Source organism: Lithobates pipiens, unplaced genomic scaffold (genome assembly GCF_037356315.1).
Source record: "Lithobates pipiens isolate NorthernLeopardFrog02 unplaced genomic scaffold, aLitPip1_a1.2 Scaffold_3, whole genome shotgun sequence".
In the NCBI taxonomy this organism is placed as follows: Eukaryota; Metazoa; Chordata; class Amphibia; order Anura; family Ranidae; genus Lithobates; species Lithobates pipiens.
In genome coordinates this window covers 81,655,372-81,679,588 of record NW_027507790.1, presented here as the reverse complement: position 1 = coordinate 81,679,588, position 24,217 = coordinate 81,655,372, and the positions used below count along the sequence as shown (strand labels likewise).

General features: G+C 39.4%; 1 protein-coding gene across 3 annotated transcripts in view; it reads left to right on the top strand.

Annotated features, from left to right (window-relative positions):
- Positions 1–22,652, top strand: part of RILPL1 (Rab interacting lysosomal protein like 1) — a 78,479-nt gene extending 55,827 nt beyond the window's left edge. Inside the window, exons 7-8 of one of the 3 annotated variants that reach the window (XM_077461919.1) lie at positions 3,860–3,943; positions 16,801–22,652. In XM_077461919.1, coding sequence (XP_077318045.1) covers positions 3,860–3,943; positions 16,801–16,945 — 229 coding nt within the window. In that variant the 3' untranslated portion in view covers positions 16,946–22,652. Of the gene's footprint in view, positions 1–3,859; positions 3,944–7,711; positions 7,800–16,800 lie in introns of all 3 variants that reach the window. The other 2 variants (XM_077461921.1, XM_077461920.1) reach the window with 2 other exon arrangements.
- The last annotated feature ends 1,565 nt before the right edge of the window (positions 22,653–24,217 follow it).

The following is a 24,217-nucleotide window of genomic DNA, read 5'->3' as shown; positions in this document are numbered from 1 at the left end:
GTCACAAGATAAGAAGTTACTAAAAAAAAGACAAAAACAAAACGTAACACCCATGTCCAATTACATTGCAGTTTGTTGGAAAATATGCAGGAGACACGGCACACATGTAGAAAAGGGTCCTACTATAATAAGACCAAAATTAAACTTTTTAAATTTTTCCTTGCAGCTAACCCTGATCACCACCTAACTTTGTATTATTGTGGGTAGCATTGTGCTGTGGAGTTGCTTTTCATTGGCAGGCAGGCACAGAAAAATTTGTCAGGATTGGGGGCCGAAAGCGAGGCATTCTAGTAAACAAACAGAGCCCTGCGATTTGGAGAAGCAGGACAGTGGCACAGTCAAAGCTAGACTGAAGTAGTTTAACCACGTCCCATCCCAATGAAGTCATATGATGTCCTGAACTTGAAGTGAAGATATCCGGATGATGCCTGCAGCTTCCAGCATCATCCCGATATCTTTTATTTATTTTTTCAGCCAGCAATTCCCTCCAACATATAATGTTAATATAAATATATGCTGGATTGCTTTTACAGGCAGCGGGAGCAGACGTCGCCCACCGGTGGCTCTAAGCCCTTGTACACACGGTCGGACATTCCGACAACAAAATCAGTCGGATTTTGTCCAAAACTTGTGTTGCATACGCACGATCAGACAAAGTTGTCGGAAAATCCAATCGTACGTAACGTGACGACATTATTTTGTTACGACGGGACTACGTTCAGGCTAGTAGCCAATAGCTTTGGTCTAGGAATTTGATCTGAGCATGCGTGGCACTTTGTACAATCGGAATTCTCTACACACAATCGGACAAAGTCCGATCGGATCATGTTGTCGGAAAGTTTTTATAGCCCAGTTCTAAAACTTTGTCCGTAGGATATTCAGACGGAAACAGCCCGATGGAGCCCACACACAGTCGGATTATCCGACAATGTGGTCTGATCGGACATTTTCCATCGGAATGTCCGACCGGGTGTACAAGGGCTAAGGTATGACCTGAGAGACCGAGATCTGATCAAAGCGGTGGTGGCGAGTTACCACAGAGCTGGCTGAAGACCGGAGGGTCTCCAGCCATCTCTGATCTTGTGAGGCTGGAAGCAACGTTATGAAGACACTTCCAGCTCTGGCAGATGTAATCACTGACATTTTTATTTATTTATTTATTTTTCTGGAAAGCTGAAATCAGTGTGGTGTTTTGTTTGTTTGTTTTTGTTTTTTTATCTCGTGCTTTCCAGGGTAGGGTAGAGAGATCCCCCATAAAGAGAAACTGTCATGCCTTATTTCTATCACAATGGATGTTTAAATTTCTTGTGATAGGAATAAAAGTGAACTAAAAAATGAAAAGGGACAGTGTAAAAAGAAGAAATTTTTTTTTATAGCGTCCCTGTTCCCTTGTGCTTGCACGTGAGAGATCACCACATATATTATAGCAAGAGCAATAATTCTAGCGCTAGATATCCTTTGTAACTTTAAACTGGTAACCTGTGAAAAAATATGTAAAGTATCAACTATGGAGATTTTTAAGTACTGTAGTTTGGCACCATTTCACGATTTTAAAACATGACACGTTGGTTATCTATTTACTCAGCTTATCATTCTCTCTAATGTTTTACCAAACATTGGATTATATATGTGTTTTTGCATTAAAATTCAGTAAAGTGTATATTTTTCCAAACAAAATTGCCTTCAAAAAATCGCTGCACAAATATATAATGTTTGGGAGTTCTGAGTAATTTTCTACCAAAAAAAAAAAAAAAATACTTATCTTTACATGTAGGGGAAAAATGTCAGAATTGGCCTGGGGGGTAGAAGGGAAAATACTGCGCTAAACTTTCAAAAAAGACAAAATTAATCGAAATACCCAAAAGCAGCGATTTAGTCTGGTGTGATACACACCCACAAAGCATGTAAGACAAAAACTACAATCGCACTCTCCAGTAAAACTCAACCCACTAACAAAAACAAATAATAGTGAGATAAAAATAATCGTGATACATATACACAGTCAGTGCATACACAATGTGTAAACAATTAAGGTCAAACAAATGAATAAATAATAATAAGAAAATTCATAAATACATAAATAAACTTATACGATTAATAAAAATTAATTGAAATAAGAATAAACTAGATGTAAACATAAATAAATTCATACACTTAAATAGCTTGTAAAGTGCTCAAAAATGAAAATGTGCAAACAACAATTTAAAGACACAAACGCACGTGCCCAATAAACGTTCTCAAATGAATGAAAAAGAATAGAAGTGCAAAAGTCCGTCAGTTGAAGGTATCTCTCCAATTAGACGTCCGTTTCGTCACATATGACGTCGTCTGGGGTATCGCATACCCCAGACGACGTCATATGTGACGAAATGGACGTAGGGTGGTCTCGACGTGTTGACGCTATCACATGACTTTTGGGTGCTCGTTTTGCTGGCCGGCATTTAATGCTATTTGATTCTGCTTGGGAGTATGGTTTTTATGTTTTAATAAAAAGTTTTTTATATGGATTCACACTATGGGAGTTTCTGTCTATATATTCTATGAGCAATCCCATCATTGAAATTCGTGTGGAGAGATGAGATGTTGTCCTGATGTGACGGTCCTCTGAGATTTTTTATCTTGCATGCCCAGATCTTTTTAGGATTTGGTAAGCGCGCATTTTTACTATCAACCAGCACAGTGGTGGTGAAGGAAGTCTATGCACTGCACTGAGTCTAATTGGAGAGATGCCTTCAACTGACGGACTTTTGCACTTATATTCTTTTTCATTCATTTGAGAACGTTTATTGGGCACGTGTGTTTGTGTCTTTAAATTGTTGTTTGCACATTTTCATTTTCGAGCACTTTACAAGTTATTTAAGTGTATGAATTTATTTATGTTTATATCTAGTTTAGTCTTATTTCAATGAATTTTTATTAATCGTATGAATTTATTTATGTCTATATTTAATTTATTCTTATTTCAATGAATTTTCTTATTATTTTTTATTTGTTTGACCTTAATTGTTTACATTGTGTATGCACTGACTGTGTATATGTATCACAATTATTTTTATCTCACTATTATTTGTTTTTGTTAGTGGGTTGAGTTTTTTTACTGGGGAGCGCGATCGTATTTTTTGTCTTATATGGCCTGGGGGGTAACTGGGTAAAAACAAAGCCGACCTTAACGGATTTAAAAAAAATTGTGTTAATGCTTGAAAAATTCTGGTGAAGGTGGCTTTGCTAAATATTGACTCATGGGTAAATACATGTGCAGTTAGCAAATGCCTCCTTTTTATTTTTTTATTTTTTTTTATTTTTGTGCCATAATAAAAATATTTTGCCCTTTCAAAGTGTTAAGCGTGTTGTGTGGACTAATCCATCAAGTCCCAGTAAAAATGCATTTTAATCCCAAATTGTAACATTACAAAATGTAAATCGGTCAGAATGGGTAAATAGTCATTCAAGCCACTCTATGATGCTGCAGACATCTTTTTTCAGCATATTTATGTAATTGACTAGATTCAGTAATATGGAGTGGCAATAGTTGTGTTTCCTATGTAGCTGGCTTATGAAGTAAGGTAGAAAAAGAGCCATAAATTGTGTGCAATGTTAGATGGCAACCAGTTGCATTTCACTGTCAGATTGGGGCAGTAAAATTAACAATTAATCTTCCGTGTTATGGGTTAATGTACTTGTATCATTAGATAGGCCTTAGTATAAAGCAGTGAACGGTATCATTAGATAATACATGGCATGAAAAAAGGACATATATAACTATTTTTAGTCTGCTTGTAAAATGTCTCCTAAGTATTCTCAATAACTGGAACAAATAAAAAAGAATTTCAGTCTTGAAAAAAATTTTCATCTTTTTTAGCAATGGTTTCCACCCAGCATACAATTATTTGATTATTTTCACATCATGGCTTGTCTGTCTTCTCTCCATGATGGTATTTTCCAGGTAAAAGGCCTTCCTTTGCTGTCAAGTGACCTTCATACATGTTGAGCGTTTTGCCTTCTATTGACTTCATACCCATTGAGCATGTAATGACCCTGAAACGCATGAGTTTAATTTGTGCAACCTGTATGATGTCATATGTTTTATCACCCTCATAAGTTTTATACATTCATGTGTAAAACTGCTGCCTGTTGTTTTTTTTTTTTTTTTTTTTTTTTTTTATTACTCATTGCATTTTCTTGCAACAGTTGAATAGTAATCACAAAAGGAATGCATCTACATGTTCAAAATATACTACTCTGGGCGAGCTGGCCATTAAAGAAAACCAATTTATTGTGTGCACGTGAGAGATCACGTGATGAATGAATGTGATTCATCCTGTAACGGTGATTTAATAAAGAAATTGAGAATGCAAAGCAAGTGGACTGCCATGATTCCTTTATTGGTTAAGGATAGTTGGCCACAAACTCAGGATGACTTGTATGCAGGCACCAAACTCCTCCAGTGATAAAGTCTTGTAAATAAAGCCATCCAACTAAAGTTCTTTTATCAAATTTACTATACCCCAGTTAGATTTCAGGCATTGGGTTTAGGCACTTGTGACCAATGGTTGGTACAGCATTCAGTCGGAGTGTATTTTGTCAGATTATGACAGGTTGCTAGCAGTGGGATTGGACACTTTTGACTGTATAACCTATTAACAGACCTGTCCACCTTTCTGGAAGTGTGGAAAGTATGAGCTGCTTGTGGCCTCTGAAGATGAGCAATAGATATCCCTGCTCTATATAGTGCAGTAAAACCTGCTTGTTCTTTTAGTGAAGGATCCCAAGAATGCCTCAGAGGGCTGGTTGATTTATTTTAGTTGGGCCTTTGGATTTGTTCCATAGGGCACATTTTATCTCATTAATGCGTAGTGTTGAATAATGGCAGATTTTTTTTTATTTTATTTTTTATTTGGGAACTGGTTGAAGATGAGTCTGTAATCTAATCAATGCAGAGCATACTTATAAGTAAGTGCTTTTTTCATATGGATAAACAAGCATGTTAGAGGAATGCAATTATGCTAAATTCAAACTAGCTTCCTGTGTTTGGGCAATTTAAATGCAGGAGAAAATTATCTGGTTAGTATAAACACGGTTTATGCTTGCCACATAGAGTTCTCTTAAATGTATTTGCGTTTATGTACAATCTATATGGATTGAGATGCGTTTGGAGTATCTAATCTGTCCCTGAACACACAGAATTCTGTTTTCTCTAAATACAGATTAGCCAAATGCACTGTCCTAAACATTGATAAATCTACAGTGAATTTTATTCATATGCATTTAGAAAAGTCCTATAAACATATGTACAGTATCTCACAAAAGTGAGTAAACCCCTCACATTTTTGTAAATATTTTATTCTATCTTTTCATGTGACAACACTGAAGAAATTACACTTTTCCACAATGGCACCTCATGGCAAAGAACTCTCTGAGGATCTGAATAAAAGAGTTGTTGTTCTACATAAAGATGTCCTAGGCCAGGGATATGCAATTAGCGGATGCAATTAGCTGTTGCAAAACTACAAGTCCCATCATGCCTCTGGGTGTCATGCTTGTGGCTGTCAGAGTCATGCTATGCCTCATGGAACTTGTAGTTCTGCAACAGCTGGAGGTCTGCTAATTGCATATCCCTGTCCTGGGCTATAAGAAGATTGCCAAGACCCTGAAACTGAGCTGCAGCACAGTGGCCAAGACCATGCAGCAGTTTAACAGGACAGGTTCTACTCCGAGCAGGCCTCCCCATGGTAGACAAAAGAAGTTGAATGCACATGCTTGGCGTCATATCCAAAGGTTGTCTTTGGGAAATAGATGTATGAGTGCTGCCAGCATTGCTGCAGAGGTTGAAGGGGTGGGGGGGTAAGCTTGTCAGTGCTCAGAACTTACACCGCACACTGCATCAAATTGGTCTGCATGGCTGTCATCCCAGAAGGAAGCCTCTTCTAAAGATGATTAAAAACGAGCCTGGAAACAGTTTGCTGAAGACAAGAAGACTAAGGAAATGGATTACTGGAACCATGTCCTGTGGTCTGATAAGACCAAGGTAAACTTATTTGGTTCAGCTAGTTTCAAGCGTGTGTGGCGGCAACCAGGAGAGGAGTACAAGGACAAGTGTGTCTTGCCTACAGACAAGAATGGTACTGGGAGTGTCATGGTCTAAGGTTGCATGCGTGCTGCCAGTCCTGGGGAGCTACAGTTCATTGAGGGAACCATGAATGCCAACATGTACTGTGACATACTGAAGCAGAGCATGATCCCCTCCCTTCAAAGACTGGGCCACAGGGCAGTATTCCAACGTAATGACCCCAAACGCACCTTCAAGGTGACCACTGCCTTACTAAAGAAGCTGAGGGTAAAGGTGATGGACTGGCCAAGCCTGTGTCCAGACCTAAACCCTAGTGAGCATCTATCGGGCATCCTCAAACAGAAGGTGGATAAGGGCAAGGTCTCTAACATCCACCCGCTCCATAATGTTGTCATGGAGGAGTTGAAGGGGACTCTAGTGGCAACCTGTGAAGCTCTGGTGAACTCATAATGGTGGCCACGAAAAATATTGACACTTTGGGTCCAATTTGGACATTTTCACTTAGGGGTGTACTGTAGACATTAATGGCTGTGTGTGTTGAGTTATTTAATTTCTTCAGTGTTGTCACATGAATAGATATAATAAAATATTTACAAAAATGTGAGGGGTGTACTCACTTTTGTGAGATACTGTATGTCATTGTCAGCAATTATAAAATGTGAAAAAAACATGCTAATATATGACTCAGATTATACAGTGTAAGCAGCAAAACCTCCTGTGTGAGATACATACACAGTAAACAAACAAACAAATAAATAGGATTTCGCTAATCAATCAAACATTAATATAAGTGAAAATATTTCAAATAATTAGAACCGTCCACAAATGATGTGATGAGTAAAACTCCTGGTGTCAGTCTTCACCATCCACAACCTTCTAGTGATCTTTTTAAACATCAGTGCCTCCACCAACAGCTAAAAGGCTTGCTTACCAGCTCCTGTAGATCTCTCATTACAAGGGAATCAATTTTGCAATTATGGCTTTAGCCCAGCCAAGGCCTTTTTCCAGATCCGGTTGTTCTTCTACACGGGATCACCCCTTGGCACCATGCTACACGTGAGAATATCTCCCAAAAAAAAACAAAATGCTCCACATGGTGTAAAATCCTTATAACATTTTATTAAATCTAAAATAATGCACTTGCTGCATCTGCTGATAACGTGCCTTTGGTTTTCAAATCAGAACCCGTCCTTCTAGGACATGTGGGATTGGTGACGTCGGCGCTTCCCTACTACTAGATATTGCAATTCTGCATAACCAAAAACTTGCAACAATATTTCAGATTAAATTTTTTTACGCTAGGCAGTTTCCTTTGACAAAAGCAGTTTAGTATACAAGATTGATTTTCCATGTTACTACAGCTACCATCATGTTCTAATGGTCATTGCTTTTAGGTTTAACTGATGTCCAAGCCACCTCATCTTGATGTATTATAATTGAATGTAGTCATAACCTGTATGTTGTCTGCTGAAGGCAAGTTTTCATTCAAGATACCAGGAACTTATGGGAGCAGTTTGTTTAGCAGATATAAATATATATACCAATATAAGTACGCTTACACACCTACATTTTATATATGTGGTTTATAATGACTTCCATTCCATATGTTAATTGCCATCATGTCTATTTATGTCTTTCCATTAGGATGTTTACAGCCATTATGCCCATGGTAGCAGCTGGGTTGATTGCTGATGATCCCACTTTGCAGCCAATCAGCAGGCTTATCTCTCTTGTAGGATTCATTTTCATTGCTTTTGTATTGCTGTGTCTTTTTTTTTTTTTTTTTTTTTTTGTGCATGTTCTGGGTATGTTGTGCTGTCTTGCTGGTGGCATTCTGATTGGCTCATTGTGGGATTGTTACAAAGAAATGGTTTTGCATTTGGCTGCCAATCAGAAAGCCATTCGGTATCCCTGGCCTCCAATTCATCATATTCTCATAAAGATAACGGTATTACACTGGAAGGGTAGACATCATCATATATTGCCCATTTAGGATACTTTAGTAAACCAGAATCTCAGTGACTGCTTAAAACTGTAAAGTCAGGTGAAGTAGCCTTACTAAACTGCCATGGCTTATGACATGATGGTTGAGCTTGCAGACGTGTCTAACTGCATAACCATTTATTTCAGTCATTACAAAAGATGATATTAAAGTGGTTATATACTTGCCATAGCTGGGAGTTTGCAGATGCCCTTGGTACCTTATGCCCTTGGTTGGGCCTTATCTTAACTACTTCAGTCTTGGGATTTTTTCAGACAGTCTGGTTTTAATTTGGTATCAGATTTGGGTACATTTAAGGCCCGTAGACACGATACGAAAATCGGAAGTAAAATTTCATCCGAAGGACAACCTGACAATTTTCGGATCGTTAGTATGGTGCTTTAGACAGCCAATTTTTCTCCGGACAAAAGCTGGATGTGCAGACTATAAAACATTTGTCGTACGTGAACAAAGCATACAATTTTCGTTTAATCAGTGCGGTTTTTGGCTAAAAAAACTTAAGCGTAAGACTACCCATGCTCAAATGAAAGAACACATACAAAACTATTCAACACCTTACATCACTTCTGAAGTTGTATGGCGAGTAACCTCTTCACTTTCGACATGAGACTAGCATGTAACAAAAAAAACAGATGAACGGTTGTCCAAAAATCCGATCGCGTGTATGAGTCTTTAGTTTTATTACTGAGGTCTTAGTAAGGAAGAAAGCAAAGCTAAAAATTAAAAAAAATTAAAATTTGACGTTATTCACCTCAAATTTGTTCCCCCAAAATAAATCTGACAGTCGCCTGATTAAGAAGATATGAAATAAGTGGAATGATGAGACCAGGTTTACACATCTGTGGTGAAATAATGTATACTACTTTACACATTAACATGCTTAGCGCGAAGTCAACTAGTGCATTATGAACAATCTGGCATTGTACCCCAACACAATGGGAGTTATTTACTAAAACTGCATAGTGCAAAATCTGGTGCAGTTCTGCATGCAAAACAATCAGCTTCCAGGTTTTATTGTCAAAGCTTAATTGAAGAAGTTGAAGTTAGAAGCTGATTGGCTACCATGCACAGCTGCACCAGATTCTGAGTGCTCCAGTTTTAGTAAATTTCCCCCAGTGTGTTGTGATGTGCTGTAGTTGGTGCCTTACGTTTAGTGTGTTAGGGTTCTATTCAAAATAAATGGCATCTCAGTGCAATAACATACCTAATGTGCATTACATAACATAGCTTTGAACATGACCTAATGCTCAAAGTGAAGGTTGCGCTTTAAATTCTATAAAGTTTTTACCCCTTTAAAATGATCTCTGGTAGAGACTCCTGGTAAGCTGGACAGCAAAGATCTTGAAAAAAGTGTTGTAGGCAAGTATAATATATTGAAAGTGCTGGGGGAGGGATAATGGGAAGAAAAGGATACAGTGCCTTGAAAAAGTATTCATGCCCCTTGAAATTTTCCACATTTTGTCTTGTTGCAACCAAAAACGTAAATTTAATTATTTGGGATTTTATATGATGGAACAACACAAAGTGGCACAGAATTGTGAAGTGGAAGGAAAATGATAAATGGTTTTCAGCATTTTGTGCAAATAACTATGTGAAAAGTGTGGCATGCATTTGTATTCAGCCCCCCCTCAGTACTTTGTAGAACCACCTTTCACTGCAATTACAGCTGCAAGTCTTTTTGGGTATGTCTCTACCAGCTTTGCACATCTAGAGTGACATTTTTGCACTCTAGTTCAGGAGAGGCTGTAAAAACGTCCCATGTGCATGAAGCCTTATGTGCCACTTTGTGTTGGTCTATCACATAAAATCCCCAAAAAATCCATTTAAGTTTTTGGATTTAACGAGACAAAATGTGGAAAATTTCAAGGGATATGAATACTTTTTCAAGGCACTGTAAATGCACTAATAGTCATTTGAACATGCCTTAAATGTCAAGCCTTTAATGACATTAAACCCTTTTAACTAAAAAAAAAAAAAAAAAACGTAGAAAGGAAAAAGTAATGTGCCAGCTGGACCAATTTTTCTTCCCATGTACTATTTTATATTCAGCATTATCAACCATCAATAAAGCAGCTTTGCCAATAGACAAGGGTATACCTTGATGCAGCTGCCATTAGCATGTTACTATAGCTGTCATAAACTCTTGAACCACAGCACTCTTTCGACATTTTAGATTGCATCTATTTAATTTCTATTTAATTTGAAAAAGTGAAGATCAATGTATCAATATATGATGCTGACCAGTGGTTTTCACTAAAACTTTGGTTTGAGTGCACGTTGCTCTAGCTAGCACACTGCTTTGTAACTACAATGGCAAGTTAGACTGTAAATAGCGTGCTTTGCCTGCTGGTGACTTGGTGTCCCAAGAGCCCCATCTGCATTGTACCCACAGTCCAGCCATTTGCTGCACAATTTTATAAAGGACATGGACAATTTTTTATCAGCTTGTAAATTTTCATGATCAAAGAAGTGCTGAGGAGTTGCATTAAGCATGACATTTCCAGGATGTAAGCATTTCACAGGTTTTACACTTGATTTTATGTTTATGCCATGTGGGTTGTACAGTGGGTTTTGTGCCAGACTGGGTATAAGCACTTAAGCAGAGGCTGTCATAAGCTCTTTGAAATAACCAAAAGCCACATTTTTGTAAATACTTTATGCTAGATTTTCATGTGACAACACTAAAGAAATTACACTTTGCTACAATGTAAAGTAGTGAGTGTACAGCTTGTATAAGGCTGGGTTCACACTGCTGTGATGCGGGAACGCTGCGAATCCGCTGCGGGTTCCCACATCGCATGCCTCCCGGCGGCAGTTCACACTGCCCTATGTGAACTGCTGGGAGTGTCAGTGAAAAGTTAATGACACCTCCAAATCAGTTTGCATATCGCAGTGCGATCTGCAAACTCAGACAGGAATCGGATCGCATGGTGTGAACACCCATGCGAGATCCGATTCTGCTGCAGACCAAAAAAAGGGTCCTGTGCGAGTTTGGGCCAGATGCAATGCGAATTCAGCCATACTATTTGTATGGCTGAACTCGCATCGCACAGAGATCGCATGTGATTTGCACTGCAGTGCGGTGCGAATCACATCCGATCTCATCACCGCAGCAGTGTGAACCCAGCCTAATGCCGCGTACACACGAGCGGACTTTTCAACATCCAAAGTCCGACGGACTGATTCCGTCAGACTATTCGATCGTGTGTGGGCTGCAACGGACTTTTGATTTATAAAAATTGAACAAGTGTGTATCTATCACAGGGTGGTGTCTGTGGATACACTGATAGACAAAATGCCGCGTCCTAGTTATCACTTTGTGAATATAAATATTGACAGGGAAAAGGGGGAGTAAGGAAGAAAAATAAAAAAAGGAATAAAAGAACCTTCACATAAAAGACCTCAGAAGAAAAAATGTGGGTTCAGTTGGACTTTTTAGGCATAAAGAAAGTTGTGAACACAACCAGTATATTCAAAAAGAATTATTTCTATTTATTTTTAAAAAAAAAAGAAAGACAATTTTTTAAAAAGAACAGGGAAAAGTTCAATTTCCTTTTTACACAAAAAAAGGAAAATGTTTCCTCCTTAAAACTACACATTTTAAGACCTAATTGACATCCTATCAAACATAGTAAAATCCATTTCAAATTTCCAAAAGGGAAAGAGAAAAACAAAATATATATCTATACAAATGTGGGATCAAGGATATCAATCATACAGTCAACGATTACATATATTTTTGGTGCTCTACATGTTTCGTGTCTACGATGACACTTCTTCAGGAGCTGATAATAATGTTCTAAATTCTAAGGAGAGAATATAAATAAGTAAAAGAAGAAAAACATATATGTGTATAAAATACTAGAAAGAAAAAAACATACATCTATAAACATTCGTATAAATAAAATACATATATCCAAATATATATAACATATTTCGTTATATCACCCATCAAGGTACTAAGGTGTAAAAAACAAAAAAACAAAAAAAAACAAAAAGGGGGGGAGGGAAATTTCCTGAGACCACAATGTGGGGGCGGATATAACATTCCTATTTAATACCATATAGTATCAACCACTCGATACTTACATTCCTTCGTAAAGTGTGTCCCAAATAGGGAGATCACCGTTTCCAAAGGAGGAAATTGGTACGATTGATTACACAAAACTTTTCTCCACAGAGGGAAACAAAAAAGGAAGAGAGAGAGGGGGAGAGGAAGAAAAAAGAAAAAATAATTGTTGAGCAAATATATAAACAAAAATTGAATAGAGAAATATATTTTTTTTTGAACTTAGTGGAATCACTATAAAGGTGTATTCACCTCATAAAGTTTAAATCTTCAGTGTTTTTAGTAAAAATTCTTGAGGCGTAAGTGACTTTTGATTTACCAAAGTCTGACGGACTTTAGAATATGGAACATGCTTCAAATTTTCCCGATGGAACTCCGCCGGACCCGGTCCCTTCGAAAAATTCACTCGTGTGTATGCTATTCCGACGGACTAAAACCGACGCTAGGGCAGCTATTGGCTACTGGCTATGAACTTCCTTATTCGAGTCCAGTCGTACGTCATCACGTTCAAATCCGTCGGAGTTTAGTGTGATTGTGTGTGGCCAAGTCCGCTCAGTCGAAAAGTCCGTCAGAACTCTGTCGGAACTCCGGCAGAACTCCTTCGGAAGTCTGTCGGACATAAGTCCTCTCGTGTGTACGGGGCTTAAGGGTCGGTTCAAACTGAGGCAGCACGACCTGCATCCGACTTCAGTGGTGGCTTGCAAAATGACTTCTGTATAGAAGTCAATGCAAGTCGCCTGAAGTCGTCCCCAAAGTAGTACAGGAACCTTTTTCTAAGTCGGAGTGACTTGTGTTGGTCCTATTAGAATGGTTCCATTGTACAGAATGGAGCACGACTTGTCAGGCAGCTAAATTGCCTGACAAGTTGCCCCAGTGTGAACCGAGTCTAACAGTGTAAATTTGCTGTCCCCTCAAAATAACTCAACACAGCCATTCATTTTCACTTAGTGGTGTACTCACTTTTGTTGCCAGCAGTTTAGACATTAATGGCTGTGTGTTGAGTTATTTTGAGGGGACAGCAAGTTTACACTTATACAAGCTGTACACTCACTACTTTACATCATAGCAAAGTGTAATTTCTTCAGTGTTGTCACATGAAAAGAATAAAATATTTACAAACGTGAGGGGTGTACTCACTTTTGTCAGATATTGTATTTATGATTGGTGCACAGTAGCCCTTATGTTCTAGAGAAAAGCCCCATATCTAACCTCTGACTGTTCACCAAAAAGTAATCTTTAGATAGAGAGGGGTACACATGTACCAAAATTCCTCTGGCTCCTGCTGAGCCACCGCAATTTCCAGTGTATGCTTAAGGTGGACGTTGTCATTCTCACTTGTAAGTACAGTGCCTTGAAAAAGTATTCATACCCCTTACAATTATCCACATTTTGTAATGTTACAACCAAAAATGTAAATGTATTTTATTGGGATTTTACAGATAGACCAACACAAAGTGGCACATAATTGTGAAGTGGAATGAAAATGATAAATGGGTTTTCAGCATTGTGTGCAAATATGTGAAAGGTGTGGCGTGCATTTGTATTCAGCCCCCCCCCCCCCCGAGTCAATACTTTGTAGAACCACCTTTCACTGCAATTACAGTTGCAAGTCTTTTTGGGTATGTCTCTACCAGCTTTGCACATCTAGACCCAAACCCAAAAAATAAAGATTCTGTTCCCTTAAAGCATGTTATACAGCACAGTGCTTGTGCTGTGTAATTTTGCCCCCCTGTAATACCTGTCTAATCCTCCCTGGCTATGCACCCCCCCCCCCTGTACGCTGACTATGATATATCATGATTGCCGCGCTCTGACACCAGAGTCATCAGTACGTGCCTCCATCATCCGCAGTCCCCTCCTGTCCTGCTGCTCAAATTACTGTTTATTTTTCATCAGTTTTTTACTGTAATGGCCCCCTGTGACTGTACTTTATGAAAATAATGCTGTATATACCTTGTTTACAGAGCGCTGATCTGCACTCATTGACCCGCCGCTTCTCTCCTCTCTCAGCCCAATCAATGCAGCAGGCAGGCCGCCTCTCTCCTCCTCCCCTCCTGACTGACATCAGTGGGGGATCCCCAGCCCCGCCCACTGCATTTGCCGGGCTGAGAGAGGAGAGAAGCGGTGATCAGCGCTGTGTAAACAAGTTATATACAGCATTATTTTCATAAAGCATATTCACAGGGGGCCATTAAAGTAAAAAAAAAAAAAAGATTATGAAAATTGGTAGGTTAACCACCACTTTAAGCTCTGTCAGATTGGGTAGAGTGCGTCTTTGAACAGCAATTTTCAAGTCCCGCCACAGATTCTTAATTGGATTTAGGTTTGAACTTTGAATGGGCCATTCTAGCATATGAATATGCTTTGATCTAAACCATTCCACTGTAGCTCTGGCTGTATTTTTAGGGCTGTTGTCCTGCTGGAAGGTAAACCTCCACCCCTGTCAAGTCTTTTGCTAACTCTAACAAGCAATTATTTCAAGATTGCCTTTGGATTTGGCTCCATCCATCAACTCTGACCCTGTCCCTGATGAAGAAAAGCATCCCCACAACATGATGCTGACATGATGTTTCATGGTGGAGATGGTGTGTGTTCAGGGTGATGTGCAGTGTTAGGCCGCGTACACACGGGCGGATTGTCTGCCCAACTAAGTTGGTCAGACAATCCGACAGACAGCGTGTTCAACTTTTGAATGAACGGACTTGACCACACACGATGAACAGACAGTCCGCTGAAAGCTTGCGCGATGACGTATACAGCACGTACGACGGGACTAGAAATACGACGTCCAATACACTGCAATGCAACCTTCGGCCGTGTAAATCCTTTCTGAGCATGCGCCATACTTAGTCCATCCAACTTGCCTACACACGAGCGGACTGTCCGCTGAAACCAAGTTTGGACGGACAAAACCAAGTTTGGACGGACAAAATTACGGAAATTCCGAAAGACTTAGTCCGTCAGACTGTCCGCTGAAAAAGTCCGCTGAAGCCCACACATGAGCGGATTGTCCGCTGAAACACGGTTCAGCGGACTAAGTTGGGCAGACAATCCGCCCGTGTGTACGCGGCCTTAGAGTTTTGCTTTCAGGCTAAAAAAAAAGTTAAATTTTGGTCTCATCTAACCAGAGCACCTTGTTTCATGTGTTTGCTGTGTCCCCCCACATGGCTTCTCGCAAACTGGGCTTCTTATTATGGCTTTCTTCTTGCCAATCTTTCATAAAGGCCAGATTTGTGGAGTGCACAACTAATAATTCTCCTGTGGACAGATTCTCCCACCTGAGTTGTGGATCTCTGAAGCTTCTCCAGAGTTACCATGGACCTCTTTGGCTGCTTCTCTGATTAATGTTCTCCTTGCCCTGCCTGTCAGTTTAGGTCAGTGATGGCGAACCTTGGCACCCCAGATGTTTTGGAACTACATTTCCCATGATGCCCATGCACTCTGCAGTGTAGTTGAGCATCATGGGAAATGTAGTTCCAAAACATCTGGGGTGCCAAGGTTTGCCATCACTGGTTTAGGTGAACGCCCATGTCTTGGTAGGTTTGCATTTGTGCCATATGCTTTCCATTTTCAGATGATTGATTGATTAAACAGTGCTTTAAGCAACTTTATCTCTGACCTGTCTGGTGTGTTCCTTGGCCTTCATGATGCTGTTTGTTCACTAAGGTTCTCTAACAAACATCTGAGGGCTTCACAGAACATCTGTATTTATACTGAAATTAAATTACACACAGATGGACTCTATTTACTAATTAGGTGAATTCTAAAGGGAGTTGCTTCCACTAGATTTTAGTTAGGGGTATAAGAGTAAAGGGGGCTGAATACAAATGTATGCCACACTTTTCAGATATTTGTAAATAATTTTGAAAAACATTTATCATTTTCCTCCCACTTCATAATTATGTGCCACTTTTGTGTTGGTCTACAACATAAAATCCCAATAAAATACATTTTACGTTTTTGGTTGCAACATGACAAAATTTGGAAAATTTCAGAGGGTATGAATGCTTTTTCGAGGCACTGTGTAGTTCAAACTTATGCTATGCATTCATGTTCTATGTCAGTGGCTCATAAACTAGTATAAAAGCCAAGAAACTAGCATTTCCAGACAATGTCCACATTGGCAGCCCAATGAATTTATCTTGGCAAAGGCTCTGTGTGTTTTAGAATTCAAACTGCATTTGAATATTGTCTGCAGACTGGAAGCACTTAGAGTAAGGAATAGAATCTATAAGACTGCATGTTCAAGGATGAAATAAAATAAATTAATATTGTTACATCAAAGTATGTTGCATGAGTTTTCTACATCCTTCAAAGTGATGCACTTATTAACACCTGCGTGAAATAATTTATGCTTATTACATGTAAGCAGTGTATTTTAAAAATGTCTTGATGTATGATACTCAGCTCAATGTAAAGGGGGGGGGGGGGGGAATGCAATATATCATATGGACCAGTCAGCATTTCTCATCCATTGCTGAGCTCTCTAACCTCATTTATTGGACATTTGATTGCTGTGTGTTTTTGTCAACATTCGTGCACTACTCGATTAAATAAAGGACTGTGTATTCCTTTTTTTTTATTTTTTTATTTTTTTAGATTTGGATGAAGTTGAGTTTTGTCACTGAAACAAGTGTACATTTTTTGTTTTCTCTCCCATAGATTTAGCTTTTTCTCAAGGGATAAAAGGCGGATGCCCCTACCACAGAAAAGCGCCAGCTTCCAGGAATCCTTTGGTGCTTGGTCAGATTTCAACCGAGATGATTGTTACACAGAACAAGGCCAGGAGGCTCTACAGCACATGTGACTGAACTAGAATCTCAATATTGCACACTGAATAGCTGATAAACTTTTTTTATTTTTTTTTGCTCTGCCTGAAAACATTTTCCTTTTGTGAACGTCACACATGACATACTGCAAGAGCTAAAAAAGACAAAAACAAGAGTCATTTGCAGGTGGGAATCAAGAGAAGAAAAGTGGAAAAACATGGATTTGCATTCTTCAATTTAAAAAAAATGGCCAACCCAGAAATATTATTAGATTTTTATATTGGACTGGGGTGGGGGGGGGGGGAGGTTAAATAACCAATGAATTCTTCTATCTCAATTCTGATCCCATTTACAAATTATTATGAAGCCATTAATGCTGCCTTGTCTCTAATGTAATACTAAGGATTAAAATGGACAATCCAGCAGTGACTTGGACACCCCCTAAGAATATTGTTTTAAAACCAGACTGGAGCAGTAACAGAAAAACTGGGTTCTGGCTAAAGGTGGCGAGTAGAGCCTGGCTTCCATCACAGTGAGATCACTCGTTCTTGTGTCAAGAACGGCCATACCCAATTCCTTGGTACACTGTCTGCACCACAAAATAGCTGCCTGTTTGTATGTTGTCAGTCTGATTGTACAATTTGAACATATTTGCCAAAAACGAAGGTGCCTTAGAGGTCCTGCAAAGCTATTAATCAACTACTATGCATTACTAGAAAAAAAAAAAATTCAAGAAAATCAAGTATTACAAATAAGCTGTGCCTATTTAGGAATATTATTAAACATCTCAGATTGTTTTATGCAGGAACCCTCTTTTAGCACTCAACATGGTTTTCTACCTAAAATGTAGCCAAGTCTGTATTGAAAGTTAGTTTGTAATAAAACTATTTTAATAAGAACTTTCCAACATGCAAAACCTTGTGGAAGGCACCATAGCCTTTATAGTGTATTTGAAATGCATTGCAATGGTCTAGTTCTGCATGACAGAAACCTAAAACATTGATCCCGATGTATGGAAAGCTTTTAGCAGAGCAGGGGCTTCTGTGGTAAAGGCAGTGCAGCCACGCTAGATCATATTTATTTAATTTTACATAGCTGATCTAATACTATTTGCAGTCTGAAACCTATATCAATATATTACATTTCTGAAAATGTTATACAGTAGTATTCAATGGAATTAGGCAAAATATTGTGGTCTGTGTTGCAGGAAATAAACACAAGGCAGCTTAAATACATGGGGGTCGATTTACTAAAGGCAAATGGACTGTTCAATTTGCAAGTGCAGTCGCACTCTGTAAAGGGAATTTGCTTCAGAGTTTAGTAAATGAGGTGAAACTTGACTTTGCAAAGAATACCCAATCACATGCAAGGAAAAAAATAAAATAAAAACAGCAATTGTGACCTACATGATTTAGTGATTGAACTCCCCCTCATTTACTAAGCTTTGGTGCACTTGCAAAGCAAAGTCTGTTTCCCTTTATTAAATCAAACCTAGTGTCTCAAACTTGGCATTATTTGATAAGATAATTTGCACAATTATGGCCCTTTTCACATGGAGCGGATTCCGCCAGCTCAGGGCTGAATCTTCTGATCTCCAAGGAGCAGGCGGATGGCTTGTCCATTTCCTCTTTGTTTATGCAGAGCAGACACAGCTGCTTGTTCTCTATGGGTGGTCAGATGTAGACGGACCGCCTGTCTGTTTATACCCGACGACCATCCAATCCACTAGGCATATGTAGAACAGATCCCTATCAGTCTGTTTTTATTAGATTGTATGTCGGCGGGTGTCAATGGTCTGATCAGGTCCACGTAAAAAACTGACAGGCAGGCCCGATTGGTCTGTGTGAAATGGGCCGATGTCTTTTTCAAATGAAGGGTGTGTCTGTTCCCACAAAGATCATATGCTTATGAGAGATATTTTGCAGTTGCCTTCCTGTTACAGCAGTAAGAATCATCAACCAACCACAGATAATTGAAATTTTTGCTCTAGTCATTACTGGTAAATGCACACAATTGATCATTTTAATGAGCCCCATAGGCCCAGGCCCCCTACCATACCAAAGTTTCCTGGTGAATTTTTGTTAATACACTAAAGGATGTATGCTTTATCTTTTAAAGTAATGTTTTTTCCAGTCATGTGTTCTCAGAAACACATGGCACAGTGTAGCATACCTAATGCTGACTGAAAAGGGAACGAGAGCAGCCATCTTGTTCACTGTGCCTAATGTAGATATGCAATGTAATGGACACCTTGGGATTTGAGGTCGGAGATTAACCGTATTAACAAAATATTGTTTGAATATTTAACATATGACAATTACAAAGCTTTTGGGTTGTGGAATTTTCGATGTCTGTCTGTTTTTCTCTTCAATGTATATTAGGGTGTTTCGTTTTCCAATGGAAAAATATAAACTGTAAATTTTTTGCAGATTTTACTTAAGCCCCGAGTCTGAGTGATGTAAAAGGTATATATGCTAAATTTCAAGACTGGATAATATTTAGAGGTTGCACACTTTAATTTGTTTTGTAAAAGTAGCAATAAAATATGATTTTTCAAGGTTACCGTATTTTCCGGCGTATATGACGACTTTGTATTCATTAATAGAATAAATCGCTTGCTCTGATTGGCTCCAGCAAGAAGGAAGGATATGGCTCCAGCACCAGCAAAAAGGAAGAAATATGAAGCGTCGGAAGGGGGGGCCGTCTTATATGGTAAGTACAGGCAAAAACTCAAAAGTAAAATTAGGGGACCGTCTTATACACCGGGAAATACGGTAATTCCTTTTATTGGGAAAACTAGAAATCACAAACTTAAAATACTATTAAAAAAACTATACACTAAGATTAATAGGTCATATGATAGGCAAAACGTGTTATATTTATCAACTTTGAATGATACAATCCCTTGTTTTATTCGCATGGTGATGACTTTTCTGTGATAATTGACTGCCCTCAACATGAATTTTTTGTTGTTAATCCCTGACCAATTCGTTATACTTTATCAGAGCAATTCCTCTTTCTGCGGTGTCATTGACAACCCTAGCTGTTCTCGATCCGAAGTAGACGTGAGTGTCTGATCAAGAGGTTTTAATCTAGGACTTGAACTTAATTTTTTTGTTGCTGGAGGCGAAAACTCAGCCTATTCGTCACTAGGTGCTTGTGATGATGGAGAGGAGTCTTCCAGTATAACTGTCTTATTGAGTCAGCGATGGCTTTGTAATGTTCTTATATGAATCTTTTTTTTCTTGTTTTGTACACTTAGTTCTTATTTTCTTGGCGAAAACCTTGTCTACTCCACTCAATGACGAACTCATACGATCTGCTCTTTGTGACCTAAGAAATTTTTTATCTTCTTGTGATACGCTATTCATGTTCATCACATTTTGGCGGGAAATGTCAAATAACTTGATGAGATCACCTTTCCAAATCTGCCGTTTCACATTTGCTTTATCCATGTTTCTCGATTTCTCTTTACCCAGATTTTGGTACTTTTTGTACAGCTTCTGTATACCAGCACGGATATTCTCCTCTGTCTTAAGAGGGATATTTGCTTTCCTCCACTCTTTCTGTAGTTTAGTACTGGTAGATTTAGCAGCATCTGAAATTTTTTCTTTCAGTTCCTTGTGATAGTAAATAAAAACGAAAAGTACTTGTTCCTTTGAAGGGAGCCGAGCTTCTAAAAACTCACCACTAGGCACCTTTTCTAGCAGCCAAATTTCTCTTTTGGTTCCCATTTTAAAGTTCAATTACCTGCAAAAGATGAAAGAAATACATGAGAAGACCATTAGTGTAAAGCACTTCAATGTTAGAAATTTCACTAGTTGGTGATAAAAGTGATCTATCCCTAAATATTATCCAATCTTCTTGAAATTTGGCATATATATCTTTTACATCACTGAGACTCGGGGCGTAAGCAAAGTCATATGAAAATCACATCTTTGGAAAAATGAAAGACCCTAATGTACATAACATAACCACTGTATTCTTTATGGTGCTATAGTGCACTGGGCTATTCCCCCACAAAAAAACTGCTTGTTTTGAGGGGAAAATGTTGGTTGCCTTTGCTGACCCTTCTTCTTGAAAATGCAAGCTGCTTGGCTGTAATGCTGATGCTTTGGATTCAGATCACGGACTTGGAGCAAGTATAAACATTAGGAATTCAGGCTAATTTGCAACTCATGAACATATGGTTTTCCATAGGATTTTGCTGGCAGTCTGTGCTGCATCTGCACTCGTATGGACACACAGCCCCCGTACATTTCCGCGCTGCTCAGGGCTGACCAGTAAACAATAGTGTGTAATCATTGAAGGCCAAGCTCGTTTTGCGCATGCTCCACCTCTGCATGAATGACTCATTCATAGGGAGGTTACTATTCATGTTTCACATCAATAGTGTGAAATCAGTGGATGTCACCAGCTGATTACACAGTACACCTTCAGTCATTTCTCGCATTTGCTGCCACCACATGCCTAACTCTCATTCAGGGCCAACATTTATTGAGTGGCACAGCAGCCACTGGGCACACATTGTTGATATTGACATGCTGACCCTGGACAGCACTGAGGAATAGGAACTCTGTACGCATGTAAACGTTAGCACAAATGTTTATTTGCATCCCAATTGGGTTCATACACAGGACTGCGGATATAGTTTTTTTTTTTTTAATGTTTTACTTGTTTTGTTCACTAAATGCAAGTTCAGATTGTAGAGATGTGTATATGGGTACATAGCAAATCATAGTTTCATTCACATCAGTACACATTATGGATCTGAACATAGCATATATTGCACAAGCCCCTATGGATCAGTGTGTTAAAAAAAAATTGTTGAGACGGCCAGGCATCTTGTCTTTTCCAGTGGTGGTAAGTAATGGCAGGCCTCATAGTTCTCTAATGACAAGTGCGCTTTTATGGTTTAGGTTGTGTATTGTATATTTGAAGTGAAAGCACTAACAAAAGAATGTTGGCAGCGAATCAACCAGTTATGATATTCTACTGTATTGCTGCTTTTCTGAATACCTTGACACGGAGTGAAGTTACCTTTTTATTTATATATGACTGATTTTAAATTGAAAAGCATCAGAATTGTTGACTAGTATATGCTGTCACAGACTGCACATCCAACTTAAAGTGTTACTAAACCCACAACCGTAAAATCGGTCTGTATATGCAGCAAAGCATGCTTGTTATAATCACTGTGGAACTTAAGGGGTTAATCCCCTGCATTGTGTAAAAAGGCTTTTATCCTGTATGCACAGATCCTTCCCTCCTGAAGTCAATCTGGGGAAGGCCAGCTAACACAGCCAAACTGCACATGCTCAGTTATGTCTTATGCTGGAGAGAATAATTACTTGTTCTCAGAGCTAGCCAGGTCACATGATATTGGCATCACACGTGTGGGCGTGTATTCAGGCTGAAGTGGAAATCTCCTACCTGAAGCCTCAGCACTGGAGAAACTGTGCGGTTTATCATGTGACCATGGTATACAGATCAGCCAAAAAGGTATATAGTGGCAATATTTTAATGTAAAAAGAAGATTTATAAGCTTGGGGGGAGGGCAGAGGAACTATTTTCATATTGCTGGGTTTAGTAACACTTTAAGTTAAATTCTAAACTAAAGTAGTACATGAAAAGCCATAACCCATTAATCACTGGTCTTCCCATGAATTTGTAAACAAGCGTGTTATAAGAATTGATTTCTTTGGCTATAACGTGTAATGTGAAATAAAATTATTTTATGACTGACTTTGAAGTATGCTGCATTTGCACAAGTGATGAATGTTTTTTGTATATTTTTCCCTTTATATTCAAGATAAGTGTTTGTTTGAATTGGTTTATTGAAAAAAAAAAAAAAATCTGTATGCCAAGTAAAAAAAAAAAAAGGAAAAATTCCCACTGTTAAGATGGCGAGGAAAAGGTCGGAGTCACTACTTTTGATCCATCGTTACCTTTTTAAATCCATAATGCTTTATGACATCAAAGTCATTTGATAAACCCTCTATAAAATAAGTTGCTTTCTCGTACATCACGGGATGCAGAGACTCAGTAATTACTGATGGGTTATAGGGTATCACTAGGTGATTGGACACTGGCACACCCTAGACAGGAAGTTCAATCCCCCATATAACCCCTCCCCCCTACTGGAGGTACCTCAGTTTTTTCGCCAGTGTCTTAGGTGTTGGTCACAAGTAAGATGTGCTGTGCTGAGCTCCACTGGAATATCCTTACTGGGGCCAGCTATGCAACCGGATCCATTCAAAGTGTCTTTCCCTTATATTCACCAACCGACACAGCTCCTCTCTTAGACCATTGGGTTGTATACCTTTCCCTTTAAGAGACACTAGGCAAAGTTGTAACACAACACTCAGAACTTTCAGTTCCCCTAGGTATCAACCCTCCACCCTGCCTTGCAGTAATCAGTTTTATTTTGCCTAGTGAAGGAGACAGACCTAGGAACCCTGGGCCCATAGGTCTCTGTTTTTTATGCAGAATCTTCTATCAACAGCCGGCTGGTTCACTTATCCTTGTAGTCTCCCCAGTCCGGCCATCGAGCGTGTGCAGGTCGCAGCTACGGCTCGGCAGGCCACGACATACCTCAGCTCCAAAGGTGGTCGTGAGCTTTTATGCTCCGGGGCATACATATGACCGGGCTACTGATGTCTGCGTCACAGTATGCCGAGGCCAGTAGCTACCCTGTACCGATCAGGAGTACATCTACAATGGAATGTCTCCCAGCTCTTCAGGACTGGTAAGTACAGCTCTCCCTGTTGTGACGGGGCGGAGCAGCTGGGCATTCCCTGGGAGGTCGATTCTGGGGCCCCCTCACCTCCTTATCTTCTCTCCCCTGTCCCTATCTTCCCTCCCTCCCTTCGGGGGGGAATGCTGCATGTGGCTGCTTAGTGGTGTGTGTGTGCCTATGCCTATATAGGGGCTCTGTGGGCTCTCACCTGACATGGGGGGGGCTGGCTGAATGGCTGTGGTCCTGGGACCTGTATGGTATGCTCCTGGAAGGTGCCTGTGAGGGTCTCCTGGGAATGGTGCAGCGCTGTGGCTTTGCAGGTTTTTTTTTTTTATATCTACCTCATGGCGGTCATTTTAGGTGTGTGCAGAGCAGGCTGACTGTCTGGGCTTCAGCGGCCATTTTCTATGTGATTCCTATCAAGGCACTGGCGGCCATTTTCTGGAAGCCTGAACATATTTCAGTGTTCCCTGACAGCAGCATGGCTCATGTGCTCTCATATCCTTTTTTCCCTGTGTTTCCCATCTGTGTACTGGACGCTGAGCGGCCAATTTACGGAAGCCTGAACATT